We start from the raw sequence: 21,213 nt of genomic DNA, 5'->3' as shown, positions 1-21,213 counted from the left end.
CATAATTTTTCTGGTTGTCAAAATCATCCAGAGTAGATAACACCTCCTTAAGCAGTGCAAGGAGATGTTCTAGTTTAAATTTAAATGTCACAACATCAGGTTCAGCCTGTTGAGAAATTTTTTCTGAATCTGAAATTTCCCCATCTGACAAAACCTCCCTCATGGCCCCTTCAGATTGGTGTGAGGGTATGACAGAAACATTATCATCAGCGCCCTCCTGCTCTTCAGTGTTTAAAACAGAGCAATCGCGCTTTCTCTGATATGCAGGCATTTTGGATAAAATATTAGCTATAGAGTTATCCATTACAGCCGTCAATTGTTGCATGGTAATAAGCATTGGCGCGCTAGAAGTACTAGGGGCCTCCTGCGTGGGCAAAACTGGCGTAGACACAGAAGGAGATGATGTAGAACTATGTCTACTCCCTTCATCTGATGAATCATCTTGGGCAACTTTACTATCTGTGGCAGTACTGTCCTTACTTTGTTTGGACGCTATGGCACAATTATCACACAATTGTGAAGGGGGAGACACATTGGCTTTCATACATAAAGAACATAGCTTATCTGAAGGCACAGACATGTTAAACAGGCTTAAACTTGTCAATAAAGCACAAAAACCGTTTTAAAACAAAACTGTTACTGTCTCTTTAAATTTTAAACAGAGCACACTTTATTACTGAATATGCGAAAAAATATGAAGGAATTGTTCAAAATTTACCAAAATTTCACCACAGTGTCTTAAAGCATTAAAAGTATTGCACACCTATTTTCAGAGCTTTAACCCTTAAAATAACGAAACTGGAACCGGTTACAGATTTAACCCCTATACAGTCCCAGCTACAGCCTTTGATGTGACTTTGCCAAGCCCAGAGGGGAATACAATACCAAATGACGCCTTCTAGGAACTTTTCCAACCACTTTCAGGTCCTCACACATGCATCTGCATGTCTTGCTCTCAAAAACAACTGCACAGTAATGGCGCGAAAATGAGGCTCAGCCTACAACTGGGAAGGCCCTTCCTGACTGGAAAAGGTGTCTAACAGTGCCTGACGTTAAAAACGTTCCCCAAGTTTATAAGTGTGAAATATCAGCATAAACATGTATAAAATGTCCAAATAAAGCAATCGATTTAGCCCATAAAAGTGTCTACCAGTTTTATAGCCCATATTAAGCCCTTTATTCTGTTTGAGACTAAGAAAATGGCTTACCGGTCCCCATGAGGGGAAATGACAGCCTTCCAGCATTACACAGTCTTGTTAGAAATATGGCTAGTCATACCTTAAGCAGAAGAAGTCTGCTGTTTCCCCCAACTGAAGTTACTTCATCTCAACAGTCCTATGTGGAAACAGCAATCGATTTTAGTTACTGTCTGCTAAAATCATCTTCCTCTCACAAACAGAAATCTTCATCTTTTTCTGTTTCAGAGTAAATAGTACATACCAGCACTATTTTAAAATAACAAACTTTTGATAGTAGAATAAAAAAACTACAATTAAAACACCACATACTGTTAACCATCTCCGTGGAGATGTTGCCTGTGCAACGGTAAAGAGAATGACTGGGGTGGGCGGAGCCTAGGAGGGACTATATGGCCAGCTTTGCTGGGACTCTGCCATTTCCTGTTGGGGAAGAGATATTCCCACAAGAAAGGATGACGCCGTGGACCGGACACACCAATGTTGGAGAAAATGCAACGTTCGAAAAAACAAAGAAGAAAAATGCAGTCTGTTTTTAGACGTGTCAGATATTGTCATTAAACATCTCCATTATGTTGCGTAATTGTATACTCAGAAACAAGGGAGGGCGGATCTTTTCTAAAGTTTAGGTTATGTCATCAGATACGTCCTAGACAGTACAAGAAGAAAATAATATTTGGTTTTTAAAAGTACCAAAGAAATCTATAACCCACGTAAACAGATCACATGGATTAAAGTACCTGGGTTGAATAAGGAACAAAAGCAAAATCTTCCTTCCAAAATGTATCACTAACATTAGATAATGTTGATACATACACAAAGAATTAAAAAAAAAAAAATAGTTATTTAAAAACATTCGTAGTAATCATCAGCCAGAAGATTCTTTTTTTTTTTTTTTACACATTTCAATGAAATATTTGGCTCCATGTGCTGCATCAATGTTTCCCAAAATAAAATAATATACGATTCTATAGCTTTGTTTTCCTTTATGCAAAAAAGGAGGAGAAATAAAAGCAATTAATGTAACTGTAGAGTATTAAATGCCAACATACGCTGATATCAGTGTGTTTGAATGCAGGTGCACATGGCATATGCACATATGCTATGTGTGCCCAAGCACAGTAAAAAGCCTTTACTGAAACAGCATTTTTTGCCAATACAAATCTAATGCAAAAATATGTATGTTTGTTTAACACTGAAGCACAGTGATATGCATTTAAACTGACTATTAAGGTATATTTCCTATCTACTAATGAGGATTTCTTTTTTTCAATTTTGCTTAAATATATATTCACTACAAAATGTAACTAAAAAAGTTCAAATTAAAGCTTTTTAAAGCAACTTGAGAAACCAGCGGTAAATTTAATGAATGCTTATGTTGCATTAATAGTTATTAACTGCCCTGGATCAAAAGCATGCCTTTTCTGAAATGTGAAATATTCACATATGTATTCAGTGCCATGAGAGTGTAATTCCAAACAATATTTACTTCTCTTAAAAATCCTACCTCTACTGATTAAGTTATAGAGCCTGATTATTCTTTTGGTCCAGCGTTCCCTGATAATCTTAAAAAACTGTGTCATCCATCATGCTGACTTCTTTAGAGCCTTACATAACACAAACATTTACTTCACGGCCAGGGATGGCGATTCTGATGCTGATAACAACCGGATTCTTTCAAAATCTAAAAGTAATGTAATCCTTTTGTTTTGGTAGAGGGAAAAAAAAGGATTTTTAGGAATGTTTCTATAGATTATGCATTTGCCAAAAGCTTCAGAGCATTCACAGATGTTTTAGATATTTTAACCACAATCTACTGGATTATATCAGGCATTCAGTTCAGAGAGAATACAATTTTAAACAACTTTACAATTTACTTATTTGATCAAATGTCTTTGCATCCTTTTTTGAATAAGTAGTAATGCACTTTTGGGAGTTGGCTGAGGCAATAACAAGATGCGTATATATGCCGCTACCAATCAGCAGCTAGCTTCCAGTATTGCATTGCTGCTCTTAAGCTTACCTTGGTATGCATTTCAACAAAGCATATGAAGAGAAAGAAGCAAACTGGAAAAATGAGTGTTAATGCATCCTAATTATGATTGAAAAATATTTTGTTTCATGTCCCTTTAATGACCTTCTGATTAAAGAAAAATATATGAGACAAGATAAGCATGGTAAATTAGGCCCCTCCCACTCATAGTAACACAGTGGAAAGCCTCAGGAAACTGTTTCTAGGCAAATTTAAGCCAGCCATGTGGAAAAAACTAGGCCCCAATAAAGTTTTATCACCAAAGTATATATATATATATATATATATATATATATATATATATATATATATATATATATATATATATATATAAACGTTTAAACATGCCAGCAAACGTTTTATATTGTAAATATAAAAGATTATTACCTCAGAAAGTAAGCATGATACCAGTCGCTATTAAATTACTGTATTCAGGCTTACCTTACATAAATTTGGCATCAGCAGCATTTTCTAGCATTCACATCTTCTAGAAAAACTGCACATACCTCATAGCAGGATAACCTGCACGCCATTCCCCCGCTGAAGTTATCTCTCTCTTCAGCCATGTGTGATTACAGTAATGGATCTTAGTTACAACCTGCTAAGATAATAGAAATCACAGGCAGATTCTTCTATTTTTCTGCCTGGAACAAAATAGTACAACTCCGGTACCATTTAAAAATAATAAACTTTTGATTGAAGTAAAATAACAGCTACATTTCACCACTTCTCTCTTACTACCTCCATGTTTGTTGAGAGTTGCAAGAGAATGACTGGATATGGCAGTTAGGGGAGGAGCTATATAAACAGCTTTGATGTGGGTGCCCTCTTGCAACTTCCTGTTGGGAATGAGAATATCCCACAAGTAATGGATGATCCATGGACTGGATACACCTTACAAGAGAAATATGAAACTGCTACAGAGCACCTCTACACCTCAACAAAGCCTTGCTGAGGTGCTTACCTGACCTCCTCCCATCAGAACAGCAAAGAAAAAATGGCACCCGGTTTCACCAGTCAGCAGACCGCAACAAACATCTAACTCACAGTTTACTTGAACAGACTGCAAGGCGCGCGAAAAACTTGCACCGAATATAACTCCGCCCATCATGAGCGTGCCTCACTCCCTCCTAGCCGGAATTTTCAAAAAGAAAAAAAAACGCAGTCGGGAGAATAACAAAACCTGCTACCACACTGCGCACAAACAATGCAAAATAAAAACATCACAAAAAAAACAAGCCCCAATGTATGTAAAATACATAGACATAACTTGCTCCATATAGTCAGCCCAGTATGTCCCAAACAAAGCCATCCTCACACAGTGCCCAGAAAAAAAATACCTGCACACAAGCAGAATCAACCCCATAAGTGCTAAAGTTTTTCCTGTGTCTCACAGCAGAAAAAAGAAAAATAGCACTTACCTCCAGACTGCCAGGCAGCAAGGCAGTTCACCAGGCTTGAAAGGATTCCTTCCTATCATGGACCTGTAAGCAAAGGAAAAAGACTAAATAAACTAACAGTCTTTAACCCAAAAAGGGCAGCATCACATCCTGGGAGGCGCAGAGGGGATTATACCCTCCAAGTTCCCAAAAGCTGAAAAGCCACCACAGATCTACTCAAGAGACTGACGTGGAATACAGCTAAACCCCCAAGAAAAAAACAAAACAAACTTGCTCTGTTTAAAAAAAATAAAAAACTCTTGATTGAAGAATCAGACACCTAATTTTACCACCTCCATGCATTACAAGCAAAGAGAATGACTAGGGGTTGTGGGTAAGGGGAGTGGTATTTAACAGCTTTGGCTGTGGTGCTCTTTGCCTCCTCCTGCAGGCCAGGCGTGATATTCCCAATAGTAATTATGATGATCCGTGGACTCACTGTGTCATTAGAAAGAAAAATGGTCACTAAATCAGGAAGTTGTGATTAGTTGGGGTCTGCAAAATATAGATCTAATGGGTTCTCACTTGAATCACAAACTGCCTTAGTATTGCACAGTGTCTCTTTGTGGTGTTATCTTATCCATATTTATAGCCTGCATCAAGCTGGAACAAGTCTCAGCAATTCTGAATCATGGAACGTTTGAAGAATTGAATGCTCTGATGTGTTGGGGTATCTTTTGCCTTCTCCTAGTGGTTAGGAAGGGAACTCCTCAAGTGATGACTCGTGGATTCTCACCATTGTAAAATAAATATGTATATCTTTAACTGCAGCATTTTTCTCTCAAAAAAGCACAGAATTCAAACAAAGAAAGATTCCCAACTTAAGTTATTAAATAAACTATTATCCCCCCCTCTCACGCCCCAAATATCTTAAGAATGTTTTGGTTGCATTTAGATCAGTATATAAAATCAACCAGCAGGTAAGCCAGGTAGAGGATTATGTGTGTTGCCGGCATACCAGGACCCCACTGCCTTCTTTTGTCATATTCAGACAGACAATAACAAAATGTCCTCCCAAACAAACAATTTCTTAGAAGGGAAAGGAAATAAGGAAGTCAAGAGTTACTTGGAGTTTATGTTGCAGTCTTCTGCAAATACAATGCAGAAACTAATTTAACTGGATACATAAAAAAGCACCAAAATAATCAGATGCATAAATACACACACATACAGACATGCATACATATACACACACACAAACACTCATACATACGCACTCACACAATTATGTTCACAGAAATTAAAGAAAACTACTTTACTTACGGAACATTGTGTAAAACTGTTGGGGGTTGAGGTTCCATTTGCCCCATGGAGTCTTATGCCCTTTTGACTGGGCATAATGAGCATGATTGAATTCTGGTTCAGTTCCAAAGGAGTCGAGGACTCGCAACATACACCTTAAACAAAATTAAAATTAGTGAGCCAAAATGTTATATATAAATGTTAATATAAATTAATCTAAAATCAACTTTAACACAGAAAAAGCTTAACGCTTTAGTTACTACGCCTCCTTGTAGTGAAAGTGGTAAATCAATCTTAAAAATTGCAGCAGTTGTAAGAAAAGCTAACTTTTTTGCTTGGGATTTGTTGCGCTAGATATATAATTTTACCCAGCATTACTGGAAACATGTAAGGAAGAACACTTGCTACCCAATCATTTTCAGAAAGCATAAAATACATTTTAAGCACTTAACACTATTTGTACACTGCAAAACAAGATGTAAATAGTTTATGACTAAAGGAAAAAAACAGTCACACCAAATACCAATCGAGAAGCAACGCAGCAAAGTTGACAGTTCAGATTCACAAACCATTAGTGACATTGCATGTTAGTGTCAGCAATTCTCACAAAATTCTGCCGGCCTACAGTTTTTACCACCTTCACAGGAACCTTCAGGTTAGATTAGGTGCTTATAGCACAACCACAGTGGCAACTAATGTGTGCATAAAAGAACTACATACAACATTTGAATAAGTGGTTTAGTTCAAATTTAACATTCTGATAAAGGACTAAAGTGGGGTTTTTTTCAATGTAATTTAGGAAAATACCATAGGTTATTTTAGCATAACATGTAGGTTTAACTGTGTTAAGACATTGACTGAAACTGCTGTCCTGTATCCTGATCTGCTGGGTATCCCTAAGCACTGGCGGGTGTAAAAGCAAGACTGCAGAAGGCTCCTAATCTAAGGTCCTCATAGAGTCATAATCAGGGGCACTTCAGACACAACTACTTGCACTACCTGATATCCTGAAATCATTGCTTGATAATGAACAAATTACATGCTTTAATTCGTGAAAGCATGCACATACATCACTATCAACTTTGCTGGTCCCATGAAAAAACATAATAAGAACTTACCTGATAAATTAATTTCTTTTCATAGTGGCAAGAGTCCATGAGCTAGTGACGTTTGGTATATAAATTCCTACCAGGAGGGGGCAAAGTTTCCCAAACCTCAAAATGCCTATAAATACATTTCCCATACCTTAGTTTAACGTGTAGCCAAGAAGTGAGGTGTAAATAGAAAGGAGTAAAAAGCATACAAAAAGAGGAATTAGAAAAAAATAATGTGCTTTATACAAAAAAATCATAACCACAAAAAATAGGGTGGGTCTCATTGACTCTTGCCACTATGAAAGAAATGAATCCGGTAAGTACTTACATAAATTATGTTTTCTTTCATGTGGCAAGAGTCTATGAGCTAGTGACGCATGGGATATAATACCCAAGATGTGGAATCCACGAGTCACTAGAGAGGGAGGGATAAAATAACAGCTAAATCCGCTGAGAAATTAAATCCAAAAAAATAATTAAGTATTCTTAAAAATTAAAAAAAAAACAACTCAAATCAAAGGCACTACAATCAAACAGACAACTGCCTGAAGAACCTTTCTACCAAAGGCTGCTTCCGAAGAAGCAAACGCATCAAAATGGTAAAATTTAGTAAAAGTATGAAAAGACGACCAAGTTGCTGCTTTGCAAATTTGATCAACTGAAGCTCCATTCTCGAAAGCCCAAGATGTGGCAACTGATCTAGTAGAATGAGCTGTAATTCTCTGAGGCAGAGACTGCCCCGCCTCCAAAGCAGCTTTGTGAATCAAGACTCAACCAAGAAGCTAGAGAAATATCAGAAGTTTTCTAATTTTTTCTGGAGCCAGAAAAAATAATAAATAGACTAGAAGACCTTCTGAAATCTTTAGTGCTTTTGATTGGGGCAGTTCTCTGTGGCTGCTGAGCAGTACTTTGTGTGGATCTTTTAAAGCCATTCTTTGTTTCTTTGAAGACATTCCAGAGCAAACTACAGTCTTTCTTTTATTAATATTTAAACCTAAATAAATGTTCCTTTCAGGAATTAACCAATGCTTTCTTGTCATTCTTGCAGGGGTGTGCCCATCTCCACCAGTAAAGCAAAGGAAACAATAATCAGGAAGTACAAAACCAATAATGCAACAGATACTATCTGTAGATACCATCTTAGGAAGAAAGGCAGAGCTAGTGTGAACAGCCTTTTTCCTGATGAACACAAATCAGGAAAACATAATTTATATAAGAACTTACGTGATAAATTCATTTCTGTCATATTGGCAAGAGTCCATGAGCTAGTGACGTATGGGATATACAATCCTACCAGGAGGGGCAAAGTTTCCCAAACCTCAAAATGCCTATAAATACACCCCTCACAACACCCACGATTCAGTTTCATGAATAGCCAAGTAGTGGGCTATTCAATAAGGAGTAAAAAAGCATACAAAAAGAGGAACTGGAAATATAATTGTGCTTTTATACAAAAATCATAACCCCCATAAAAAAGGGTGGGCCTCATGGACTCTTGCCAATATGAAAAATTAATTTATCAGGCAAGTTCTTACATAAATTATATTTTCTTCCATGTAATTGGCAAGACTCCATAAACTAGTGACATATGGGATAGAAATACCCAAGATGTGGAAGACCACAGAAGAGTCACTAGAGAGGGAGGGATAAAATAAAAACCGCTATTTCCGCTGAAAAAAATTAAATACACACATCACAAATTAAATACACACATCACAATGTGATGTATCGAGTCCACGGATTCATCCTTACTTATGGGATATTCTCCTTCCCTACAGGAAGTGGCAGAGAGAGCACCCACAGCAGAGCTGTCTATATAGCTCCCCCCTTAGCTCCACCCCCCAGTCATTCGACCAAAGGCTAGGAAGAAAAAGGAGAAACCATAGGGTGCAGTGGTGACTGAAAGTTTAAAAAATATATATGCCTGTCGTAATAAACAGGGCTGGCCGTGGACTTGATACATCACAAGAGAAATAAATTTATCAGGTAAGCATAAATTATGTTTTCTCTTGTAAGATGTATCGAGTCCACGGATTCATCCTTACTTGTGGGATACCAATACCAAAGCTTTAGGACACCGATGAAGGGAGGGACAAGACAGGGACCTTAAACGGAAGGCACCACTGCTTGTAGAACCTCTCTCCCAAAAATAGCCTCCGAAGAAGCAAAAGTATAAAATTTGGAAAAAGTATGAAGCGAAGACCAACTCGCCGCCTTACAAATCTGTTCAACAGAAGCCTCATTTTTAAAAGCCCATGTGGAAGCCACAGCTCTAGTAGAATGAGCAGTAATTCTTTCAGGAGGCTGCTGTCCAGCAGTCTCATAGGCCAAACGGATGGTGCTTTTCAGCCAAAAGGAAAGAGAGGTAGCCGTAGCCTTTTGGCCTCTCCGCTTACCAGAATAAACAACAAACAATGAAGATGTTTGATGGAAATCTTTGGTTACTTGTAAGTAGAACTTTAAAGCACGAACCACATCAAGATTGTGCAACAGACGTTCCTTCTTTGATGAAGGATTAGGACACAGAGAAGGAACAACAATCTCTTGATTGATATTCTTATTAGAAACAACCTTAGGAAGAAAACCAGGTTTGGTACGCAAAACCACCTTATCTGAATGGAAAATAAGATAAGGGGAATCACACTGTAAAGCAGATAGCTCAGAAACTCTTCGAGCCGAAGAGACAGCAACTAAGAACAAAACGTTCCAAGATAGAAATTTAATATCTATGGAATGCATAGGTTTAAACGGAACCCCTTGAAGAACTCTAAGGACTAAGTTTAGGCTCCAAGGCAGAGCAGCAGGCTTAAATACAGGCTTAATTTTGACCAAAGCCTGACTAAGTTTGAACGTCTGGGACATCTGCCAGACACTTGTGTAGTAGAATAGAGAGAGCAGATATTTGTCCTTTTAGAGAACTAGCTGATAATCCCTTCTCCAAACCCTCTTGGAGAAAAGACAATATTCTAGGAATCCTAATCTTACTCCACGAGTAACCTTTGGATTCACACCAATAAAGATATTTGCACCAAATCTTATGATAGATCTTCCTCCTGGTGACAGGCTTTCAAGCCTGAATCAGGTTATCAATGACCGACTCAGAGAACCTACGCTTTGATAGAACTAGGCGTTCAATCTCCAAGCAGTCAGACGCAGAGAAACTAGATTTGGATGTGAGAACGGACCTTGGATTAGAAGGTCCCGCCTCGTTGGCAGGGTCCACGGTGGAACCGAGGACATGCCCATGCTATCAGAATCACCGAAGCTCTCTCCTGCTTGATTCTGGCAACCAGACGTGGAGGGAGAGGAAGCGGTGGAAATACGTAGGCCAGATTGAAGGACCAAGGTACTGCTAGAGCATCTATCAGTACCGCCTTGGGATCCCAGGACCTGGACCCGTAACGAGGAAGTTTGGCATTCTGATGCAACGCCATCAGATCCAATTCTGGTGTGCCCCATAGCTGAATCAGCTGAGCAAATACCTCCGGATGGAGTTCCCACTCCCCCGGATGAAAAGTCTGACGACTTAGAAAATCCGCCTCCCAGTTCTCTACTCCTGGAATGTGGATTGCTGAGAGATGGCAAGAGTGATCCTCTGCCCATCGGATTATCTTGGTTACCTCCATCATCGCTAGAGAACTCCTTGTTCCTCCTTGATGATTGATATAAGCTACAGTCGTGATGTTGTCCGACTGAAACCTGATGAATTTGGCTGCAGCAAGCTGAGGCCATGCCTGAAGGGCCTTGAATATCGCTCTCAGTTCTAGGATGTTTATCGGAAGAAGTGATTCCTCCCGAGACCATAAGCCCTGTGCTTTCAGGGAGTTCTAGACTGCACCCCAGCTTAGCAGGCTGGCATCTGTCGTTACAATGAGCCACTCTGGCCTGTGGAAGTACATTCCCTGAGACAGGTGGTCCTGAGACAATCTTTTTAGAAATCTTTCTATGAAATAAAACAGAAAGAGCAGAGATTTGTCCCTTTAAAGTACTTGCAGACAAACCTTTATCCAAACTATCCTGAAGAGTCTGTAAAATTCTAGGAATTTTAAAAAGAATGCCAAGAGAATTTATGAGAAGAACACCATGAAACATAGGTTTTCCAAACCCAATAATAAATCTTGCTTGAAACAGACTTACGAGCCTGTAGCATAGTATTAATCACTGAGTCAGAGAAACCTCTATGACTAAGCACTAAGCGTTCAATTTCCATACATTCAAATTTAGAGATTTGAGATCCTAATGGAAAAACGGCCCTTGAGACAGAAGGTCTGGTCTTAAAGGAAGTGGCCATTATGATCTTGGAGATCACCCTTGGAAGAAGAACTAGAGGCGGAAAGATGTAAGCAGGTTGGTATGGCCAAGGAACTGCTAACGCATCTACCATCTCCACATGAGGATCCCTAGACATGGAAAGATACCTGGGAAGTTTCTTGTTTAGATGGGATGCCATGAGATCTATTTCTGGAAGACCCCACATCTGTACAATCTGACAAAATACATCTGGATAGAGAGACCACTCTACTGGATGTAAAGTCTGACGGCTGAGATAATCCGCTTCCCAATTGTCTACACCCAGGATATGTATTGCAGAAATTAGACAGGAGTTGAATTCTGCCCAAGAAAGTATTCAAGATACTTATTTTATCGCTAGAGATCCACCCCGATGATTGACATATGCCACAGTTGATATTGTCTGTCTGAAAACGAATGAATGATTCTCTCTTTAGTAGAGGCCAAGCCTGAAGAGCCCTGAAAATAGCACGGAGTTCTAAAATATTGATTGGTAACCTCGCCTCTTGAGGATTCCAAACCCCTTGTGCTGTCAGACACCCAGAAAGCTCCCCAACCTGTGAGACTTGCATCTGTTGAAATCACAGTCCAGGAAGAATGAACAAAGGAGGCCCCTTGAACAATAAGGTGATGGTTTAACCACCAAGTCAGAGAGAGTTGAGTGTTGGGATTTAAGAATATCAAGTGTGATATCCAAGTATAATCCCTGCACCATTGATTCATCATGAAAAGCTGCAGAGGTCTCATAAGAAAACGAGCAAAGGGGATCGCGTCTAATGCTACAGTCATGAGACCAAAAACTTCCATGCACATAGCCACTGAAGGGAATGATCAAGACTAAAGGTTTCGACAGGCAGAAACCAATTTCATTTGTCTCTTGTCTGTTAAAGACCATCATGGACACTGAATCTATCTGGAAACCTAAAAAGGTGACTCTTGTCTGAGGAATCAAGAAACTCTTGAAAATTGATCCTCCAACCATGTCTTTAAAGAAAGAACACAAGTTGATTCATGTGAGATTCTGCTAAATTAAAAGATTGAGCAGGTACCAAGATATCGTCCAAATAAGGAAACACTGCAATACCCTGCTCTCTGATTACAGATAGAAGGGCACCTAGAACCTTGGAAAAGATTCTTGAAGCTGTCACTAGGCCAAACGGAAGAGCGACAAATTGGTAATGCTGGTCTAGAAAAGAGAATCTCAGTAACTGATAGTGGTCTGGATGAATCGGAATGTGACGATATGCATCCTTTAAGTCTATTGTGGACATATGACCTTGCAGCACAAAAGGCAGAATAGTCCTTATAATCACCATCTTGAAAGTTGGGACCCTTACAAAGTGATTCAAAAATTTCAGATCCAGAACTGGTCTAAATAAATTTTACTTCTTCGGGACAATGAATAGATTTGAATAAAAACCCAAACCCTGTTCCAGTGGAACTGGTACAATTACCCCTGAAAGCTCCAGCTCTAAAACACAATTCAGAAAATTCTGAGCTTTCACAGGATTTGTTGGAACGTGAGAGAGAAAAAACCCTTTCACAGGAGGTCTTATTCTGAAACCTATTAGATAACCTTGAAAGACAATATTCTGAATCTAATGATTCAGAATGAAACCTGCCCAAACGTCTTGAAATAATTTTAATCTGCCCCCCACCAGTAGAACTGGATTGAGGGCTGCACCTTCATGCAGTTTTGGGGGCTGGCTTTGGTTTCTTAAAAGGCTTGATTTATTCCAACTTGAGTCCATAAGGCAAGGAGTGGTTTTCTGTTCTCTATTCTGACGAAAGGAACAAAACCGATTAGAAGCTCTAGTTTTACCCTTAGATTTTTAATCTTTGGGCAAAAAATCTCCCTCCCCAGTAATAGTGGAAATAATAGAATCCAACTGAGTGAGAACCAAACAAATTATTACCCTGGAATGATAGAGATAGTAACCTAGATTTAGATACCAAGTCAGCATTCCATGACTTGAGCCATAAAGCTCTTCTAGCTAGAATAGCCAAAGACATTTTTAACATCAATCTTAATGATATCAAAAATAGCACAGAGAAAATTGAAGCAAACGAACAATGCTAGACAAAACAGAATTTATGTTTACCTGATAAATTGCTTTCTCCAACGGTGTGTCCGGTCCACGGCGTCATCCTTACTTGTGGGATATTCTCCTCCCCAACAGGAAATGGCAAAGAGCCCAGCAAAGCTGGTCACATGATCCCTCCTAGGCTCCGCCTACCCCAGTCATTCGACCGACGTTAAGGTGGAATATTTGCATAGGAGAAACCATATGGTACCGTGGTGACTGTAGTTAAAGAAAATAAATTATCAGACCTGATTAAAAAAACCAGGGCGGGCCGTGGACCGGACACACCGTTGGAGAAAGCAATTTATCAGGTAAACATAAATTCTGTTTTCTCCAACATAGGTGTGTCCGGTCCACGGCGTCATCCTTACTTGTGGGAACCAATACCAAAGCTTTAGGACACGGATGAAGGGAGGGAGCAAATCAGGTCACCTAAATGGAAGGCACCACGGCTTGCAAAACCTTTCTCCCAAAAATAGCCTCAGAAGAAGCAAAAGTATCAAACTTGTAAAATTTGGTAAAAGTGTGCAGTGAAGACCAAGTCGCTGCCCTACATATCTGATCAACAGAAGCCTCGTTCTTGAAGGCCCATGTGGAAGCCACAGCCCTAGTGGAATGAGCTGTGATTCTTTCGGGAGGCTGCCGTCCGGCAGTCTCGTAAGCCAATCTGATGATGCTTTTAATCCAAAAAGAGAGAGAGGTAGAAGTTGCTTTTTGACCTCTCCTTTTACCAGAATAAACAACAAACAAGGAAGATGTTTGTCTAAAATCCTTTGTAGCATCTAAATAGAATTTTAGAGCGCGAACAACATCCAAATTGTGCAACAAACGTTCCTTCTTTGAAACTGGTTTCGGACACAGAGAAGGTACGATAATCTCCTGGTTAATGTTTTTGTTAGAAACAACTTTTGGAAGAAAACCAGGTTTAGTACGTAAAACCACCTTATCTGCATGGAACACCAGATAAGGAGGAGAACACTGCAGAGCAGATAATTCTGAAACTCTTCTAGCAGAAGAGATTGCAACTAAAAACAAAACTTTCCAAGATAATAACTTAATATCAACGGAATGTAAGGGTTCAAACGGAACCCCCTGAAGAACTGAAAGAACTAAATTGAGACTCCAAGGAGGAGTCAAAGGTTTGTAAACAGGCTTAATTCTAACCAGAGCCTGAACAAAGGCTTGAACATCTGGCACAGCTGCCAGCTTTTTGTGAAGTAACACAGACAAGGCAGAAATCTGTCCCTTCAGGGAACTTGCAGATAATCCTTTTTCCAATCCTTCTTGAAGGAAGGATAGAATCTTAGGAATCTTAACCTTGTCCCAAGGGAATCCTTTAGATTCACACCAACAGATATATTTTTTCCAAATTTTGTGGTAAATCTTTCTAGTTACAGGCTTTCTGGCCTGAACAAGAGTATCGATAACAGAATCTGAGAACCCTCGCTTCGATAAGATCAAGCGTTCAATCTCCAAGCAGTCAGCTGGAGTGAAACCAGGTTCGGATGTTCGAACGGACCCTGAACAAGAAGGTCTCGTCTCAAAGGTAGCTTCCAAGGTGGAGCCGATGACATATTCACCAGATCTGCATACCAAGTCCTGCGTGGCCACGCAGGAGCTATCAAGATCACCGACGCCCTCTCCTGATTGATCCTGGCTACCAGCCTGGGGATGAGAGGGAACGGCGGGAACACATAAGCTAGTTTGAAGGTCCAAGGTGCTACTAGTGCATCCACTAGAGCCGCCTTGGGATCCCTGGATCTGGACCCGTAGCAAGGAACTTTGAAGTTCTGACGAGAGGCCATCAGATCCATGTCTGGAATGCCCCACAGCTGAGTGACTTGGGCAAAGATTTCCGGATGGAGTTCCCACTCCCCCGGATGCAATGTCTGACGACTCAGAAAATCCGCTTCCCAATTTTCCACTCCTGGGATGTGGATAGCGGACAGGTGGCAGGAGTGAGACTCCGCCCATAGAATGATTTTGGTCACTTCTTCCATCGCTAGGGAACTCCTTGTTCCCCCCTGATGGTTGATGTACGCAACAGTTGTCATGTTGTCTGATTGAAACCGTATGAACTTGGCCCTCGCTAGCTGAGGCCAAGCCTTGAGAGCATTGAATATCGCTCTCAGTTCCAGAATATTTATCGGTAGAAGAGATTCTTCCCGAGACCAAAGACCCTGAGCTTTCAGGGATCCCCAGACCGCGCCCCAGCCCATCAGACTGGCGTCGGTCGTGACAATGACCCACTCTGGTCTGCGGAATGTCATCCCTCGTGACAGGTTGTCCAGGGACAGCCACCAACGGAGTGAGTCTCTGGTCCTCTGATTTACTTGTATCTTCGGAGACAAGTCTGTATAATCCCCATTCCACTGACTGAGCATGCACAGTTGTAATGGTCTTAGATGAATGCGCGCAAAAGGAACTATGTCCATAGCCGCTACCATCAACCCGATCACTTCCATGCACTGAGCTATGGAAGGAAGAGGAACGGAATGAAGTATCCGACAAGAGTCTAGAAGCTTTGTTTTTCTGGCCTCTGTCAGAAATATCCTCATTTCTAAGGAGTCTATTATTGTTCCCAAGAAGGGAACCCTTGTTGACGGAGATAGAGAACTCTTTTCCACGTTCACTTTCCATCCGTGAGATCTGAGAAAGGCCAGGACGATGTCCGTGTGAGCCTTTGCTTGAGGAAGGGACGACGCTTGAATCAGAATGTCGTCCAAGTAAGGTACTACAGCAATGCCCCTTGGTCTTAGCACAGCTAGAAGGGACCCTAGTACCTTTGTGAAAATCCTTGGAGCAGTGGCTAATCCGAAAGGAAGCGCCACGAACTGGTAATGCTTGTCCAGGAATGCGAACCTTAGGAACCGATGATGTTCCTTGTGGATAGGAATATGTAGATACGCATCCTTTAAATCCACCGTGGTCATGAATTGACCTTCCTGGATGGAAGGAAGAATAGTTCGAATGGTTTCCATCTTGAACGATGGAACCTTGAGAAACTTGTTTAAGATCTTGAGATCTAAGATTGGTCTGAACGTTCCCTCTTTTTTGGGAACTATGAACAGATTGGAGTAGAACCCCATCCCTTGTTCTCTTAATGGAACAGGATGAATCACTCCCATTTTTAACAGGTCTTCTACACAATGTAAGAATGCCTGTCTTTTTATGTGGTCTGAAGACAACTGAGACCTGTGGAACCTCCCCCTTGGGGGAAGTCCCTTGAATTCCAGAAGATAACCTTGGGAGACTATTTCTAGCGCCCAAGGATCCAGAACATCTCTTGCCCAAGCCTGAGCGAAGAGAGAGAGTCTGCCCCCCACCAGATCCGATCCCGGATCGGGGGCCAACATTTCATGCAGTCTTGGTAGCAGTGGCAGGTTTCTTGGCCTGCTTTCCCTTGTTCCAGCCTTGCATTGGTCTCCAAGCTGGCTTGGCTTGAGAAGTATTACCCTCTTGCTTAGAGGACGTAGCACCTCGGGCTGGTCCGTTTCTACGAAAGGGACGAAAATTAGGTTTATGTTTTGCCTTGAAAGGCCGATCCTGAGGAAGGGCGTGGCCCTTACCCCCAGTGATATCAGAGATAATCTCTTTCAAGTCAGGGCCAAACAGCGTTTTCCCCTTGAAAGGAATGTTAAGTAGCTTGTTCTTGGAAGACGCATCAGCCGACCAAGATTTCAACCAAAGCGCTCTGCGCGCCACAATAGCAAACCCAGAATTCTTAGCCGCTAACCTAGCCAATTGCAAAGTGGCGTCTAGGGTGAAAGAATTAGCCAATTTGAGAGCATTGATTCTGTCCATAATCTCCTCATAAGGAGGAGAATCACTATCGACCGCCTTTATCAGCTCATCGAACCAGAAACATGCGGCTGTAGCGACAGGGACAATGCATGCAATTGGTTGTAGAAGGTAACCCTGCTGAACAAACATCTTTTTAAGCAAACCTTCTAATTTTTTATCCATAGGATCTTTGAAAGCACAACTATCCTCTATGGGTATAGTGGTGCGTTTGTTTAAAGTGGAAACCGCTCCCTCGACCTTGGGGACTGTCTGCCATAAGTCCTTTCTGGGGTCGACCAAAGGAAACAATTTTTTAAATATGGGGGGAGGGACGAAAGGAATACCGGGCCTTTCCCATTCTTTATTAACAATGTCCGCCACCCGCTTGGGTATAGGAAAAGCTTCTGGGAGCCCCGGCACCTCTAGGAACTTGTCCATTTTACATAGCTTCTCTGGGATGACCAACTTGTCACAATCATCCAGAGTGGATAATACCTCCTTAAGCAGAATGCGGAGATGTTCCAACTTAAATTTAAATGCAATCACATCAGGTTCAGCCTGTTGAGAAATGTTCCCTGAATCAGTAATTTCTCCCTCAGACAAAACCTCCCTGGCCCCATCAGACTGGGTTAGGGGCCCTTCAGAGATATTAGTATCAGCGTTGCCATGCTCTTCAGTATCTAAAACAGAGCAGCCGCGCTTACGCTGACAAGTGTTCATTTGGGCTAAAATGTTTTTGACAGAATTATCCATTACAGCCGTTAATTGTTGCATAGTAAGGAGTATTGGCGCGCTAGATGTACTAGGGGCCTCCTGAGTGGGCAAGACTCGTGTAGACGAAGGAGGGAATGATGCAGTACCATGCTTACTCCCCTCACTTGAGGAATCATCTTGGGCATCATTGTCATTATCACATAAATCACATTTATTTAAATGAATAGGAATTCTGGCTTCCCCACATTCAGAACACAGTCTATCTGGTAGTTCAGACATGTTAAACAGGCATAAACTTGATAACAAAGTACAAAAACGTTTTAAAATAAAACCGTTACTGTCACTTTAAATTTTAAACTGAACACACTTTATTACTGCAATTGCGAAAAAACATGAAGGAATTGTACAAAATTCACCAAATTTTCACCACAGTGTCTTAAAGCCTTAAAAGTATTGCACACCAAATTTGGAAGCTTTAACCCTTAAAATAACGGAACCGGAGCCGTTTTAAACTTTAACCCCTTTACAGTCCCTGGTATCTGCTTTGCTGAGACCCAACCAAGCCCAAAGGGGAATACGATACCAAATGACGCCTTCAGAAAGTCTTTTCTAAGTATCAGAGCTCCTCACACATGCGACTGCATGCCATGCCTCTCAAAAACAAGTGCGCCACACCGGCGCGAAAATGAGGCTCTGCTTATGCTTTGGGAAAGTCCCTAAGTAATAAGGTGTCTAATACAGTGCCTGCCGATATTCTTATATCGAAATACCCAGATAAAATGATTCCTCAAGGCTAAATATGTGTTAATAATGAATCGATTTAGCCCAGAAAAGTCTACAGTCTTAATAAGCCCTTGTGAAGCCCTTATTTATGATCGTAATAAACATGGCTTACCGGATCCCATAGGGAAAATGACAGCTTCCAGCATTACATCGTCTTGTTAGAATGTGTCATACCTCAAGCAGCAAGAGACTGCATACTGTTCCCCCAACTGAAGTTAGTAGCTCTCAACAGTCCTGTGTGGAACAGCCATGGATTTTAGTTACGTTGCTAAAATCATTTTCCTCATACAAACAGAAATCTTCATCTCTTTTCTGTTTCTGAGTAAATAGTACATACCAGCACTATTTCAAAATAACAAACTCTTGATTGAATAATAAAAACTACAGTTAAACACTAAAAAACTCTAAGCCATCTCCGTGGAGATGTTGCCTGTACAACGGCAAAGAGAATGACTAGGGTAGGCGGAGCCTAGGAGGGATCATGTGACCAGCTTTGCTGGGCTCTTTGCCATTTCCTGTTGGGGAGGAGAATATCCCACAAGTAAGGATGACGCCGTGGACCGGACACACCTATGTTGGAGAAATCAGAATCTTTTTCCCGTTGTGCTACGCTATCCAACCAAAAAGTTGATGCAGCAGCAACATCAGCCATAGAAATGGCAGGCCTGAGAATATAGCCAAAATGTAAATAAGATTTCCTAAGGTAAGATTCAATTTTCCTATCAAAAGGATCCTTTAAATAAGTACTCTCTTTCATTGACATAGTAGTATGCTTGGCAAGAGTAGAAATAGCCCCATCAACCTTAGGGACTTTTTCCCAAAACTCTCAATTAGCCACTGGCAATTGGTACAACCTTTTAAACCTAGAAGCAGTAACAAAAAAAGTACCAGGCTTAGACCATTCTTTAGCAATCACATCAGAAATAGCATCAGGAAAAGGAAAAACCAGGAGTAATCACAGAAGGTTTATAAACAGAATTTTAACGTTTACTGGATTTGTTATCAAGAGGACCAGACTCCTCAATATCCAAAGTAATCAATACTTCTTTCAACAAAGAACGAATATACTTAATCTTAAAAAGAAAGGTTGATTTATCAATGTCAATGTCTGAAGCAGGGTCTTCAGACATTGACAGAGTCAGAGAGATTCTTATCAGAAGTAGATATATCAGTATGTTGTCAGTTATTACAAAATTCATCAGTAACATGTAACATTTGAAAAAACATTTTACGTTTATTAGAAGGCGGAATAGCAGACATAGCCTTCTGTATCGCATCAGCAATATAATTTTTCATATCAACAGGGATATCATGTACATTAGATGTTGAAGGAACAGCAGATACTGTACTAGTACTAATAGAAAGATTTTCTGCATGCAAAAGCTTATCATGACAACTGTTACATACTACAGCCGGAGATATAATCTCAGCTATCTTACAACAGATACACTTAGCTTTGGTAGAACTATGTTCAGGCAGCATGGTTCCTACAGCAGCTTCTGAGACAGGATCAGATTGAGACATTTTGTAAAATGTAAAAGAAAAAAATAACATTTAAAAAAAAAAAAACAGAATTTATGCTTACCTGATAAATTACTTTCTCTTGAGGTGTATCCAGTCCACATTCATCCTTTACTTGTGGGATATTCTCCTTCCCAACAGGAAGTGGCAAAGAGAGCACACAGCAGAGCTGTCCATATAGCCCCTCTAGCTCCATCCCCCCCGTCATTCGACCGAAGGTTAGGAAGAAAAAGGAGAAACCATAGGGTGCAGTGGTGACTGTAGTTTAAAAATAAAAACCACCTGTCTTAAAATGACAGGGCGGGCCGTGGACTGGATACACCACAAGAGAAAGTAATTTATCAGGTAAGCATAAATTCTGTTTTCTCTTGTAAGGTGTATCCAGTCCACGGATTCATCCTTTACTTGTGGGATACTAATACCAAAGCTTTAGGACACGGATGAAGGGAGGGAACAAGACAGGTACCTTAAACAGAAGGCACCACTGCTTGCAAAACCTTTCTCCCAAAAATAGCCTCCGAAGAAGCAAAAGTATTGAATTTGTAAAATTTGGAAAAAGTATGCAGCGAAGACCAAGTCGCTGCCTTACAAATCTGTTCAACAGAAGCCTCATTTTTAAAAGCCCATGTGGAAGCCACTGCTCTGGTAGAATGAGCAGTAATTGTTTCAGGAGGCTGGTGGCCAGCAGTCTCATAGGCCAAACGGATGATGCTTTTCAGCCAAAAGGAAAGAGAATAGATAAACAAAGAAGTTGTTTGTCTGAAATCCTTAGTTGCTTGTAAATAGAACTTTAAAGCACGAACCACATCAAGATTGTGTAACAGACGTTCCGTCTTCGACGAAGGATTAGGACACAGAGAAGGAACAACAATTTCCTGGTTAATATTCTTATTAGCAAAAATAGGAAACGGTAATCCTGGGAGTACTGATAAAAGCGTCTATTAGAAATAGATTAAAATGGAAAAGGCACACATACAAGAAAAAAGTAGCAACCAGGTGTGGCACTGAATGGCTTGCACGTTTCGGCTTGCTATG

The 21,213-nt window shown here is 40.5% G+C and overlaps 1 protein-coding gene across 1 annotated transcript in view; it reads right to left on the bottom strand.

Annotated features, from left to right (window-relative positions):
* The window catches only part of MGAT5 (alpha-1,6-mannosylglycoprotein 6-beta-N-acetylglucosaminyltransferase), a 653,341-nt gene that overhangs the window by 309,818 nt on the left and 322,310 nt on the right, over window positions 1–21,213 (bottom strand). The window contains exon 11 of the mRNA XM_053712510.1: window positions 5,931–6,064. Within this exon, the coding sequence (XP_053568485.1) occupies window positions 5,931–6,064 (134 nt within the window). The remainder of the gene's footprint in view (window positions 1–5,930; window positions 6,065–21,213) is intronic.

Source organism: Bombina bombina, chromosome 1 (assembly GCF_027579735.1).
Source record: "Bombina bombina isolate aBomBom1 chromosome 1, aBomBom1.pri, whole genome shotgun sequence".
Taxonomy (NCBI): domain Eukaryota; kingdom Metazoa; phylum Chordata; class Amphibia; order Anura; family Bombinatoridae; genus Bombina; species Bombina bombina.
This window is presented reverse-complemented; position numbering and strand designations above follow the sequence as displayed.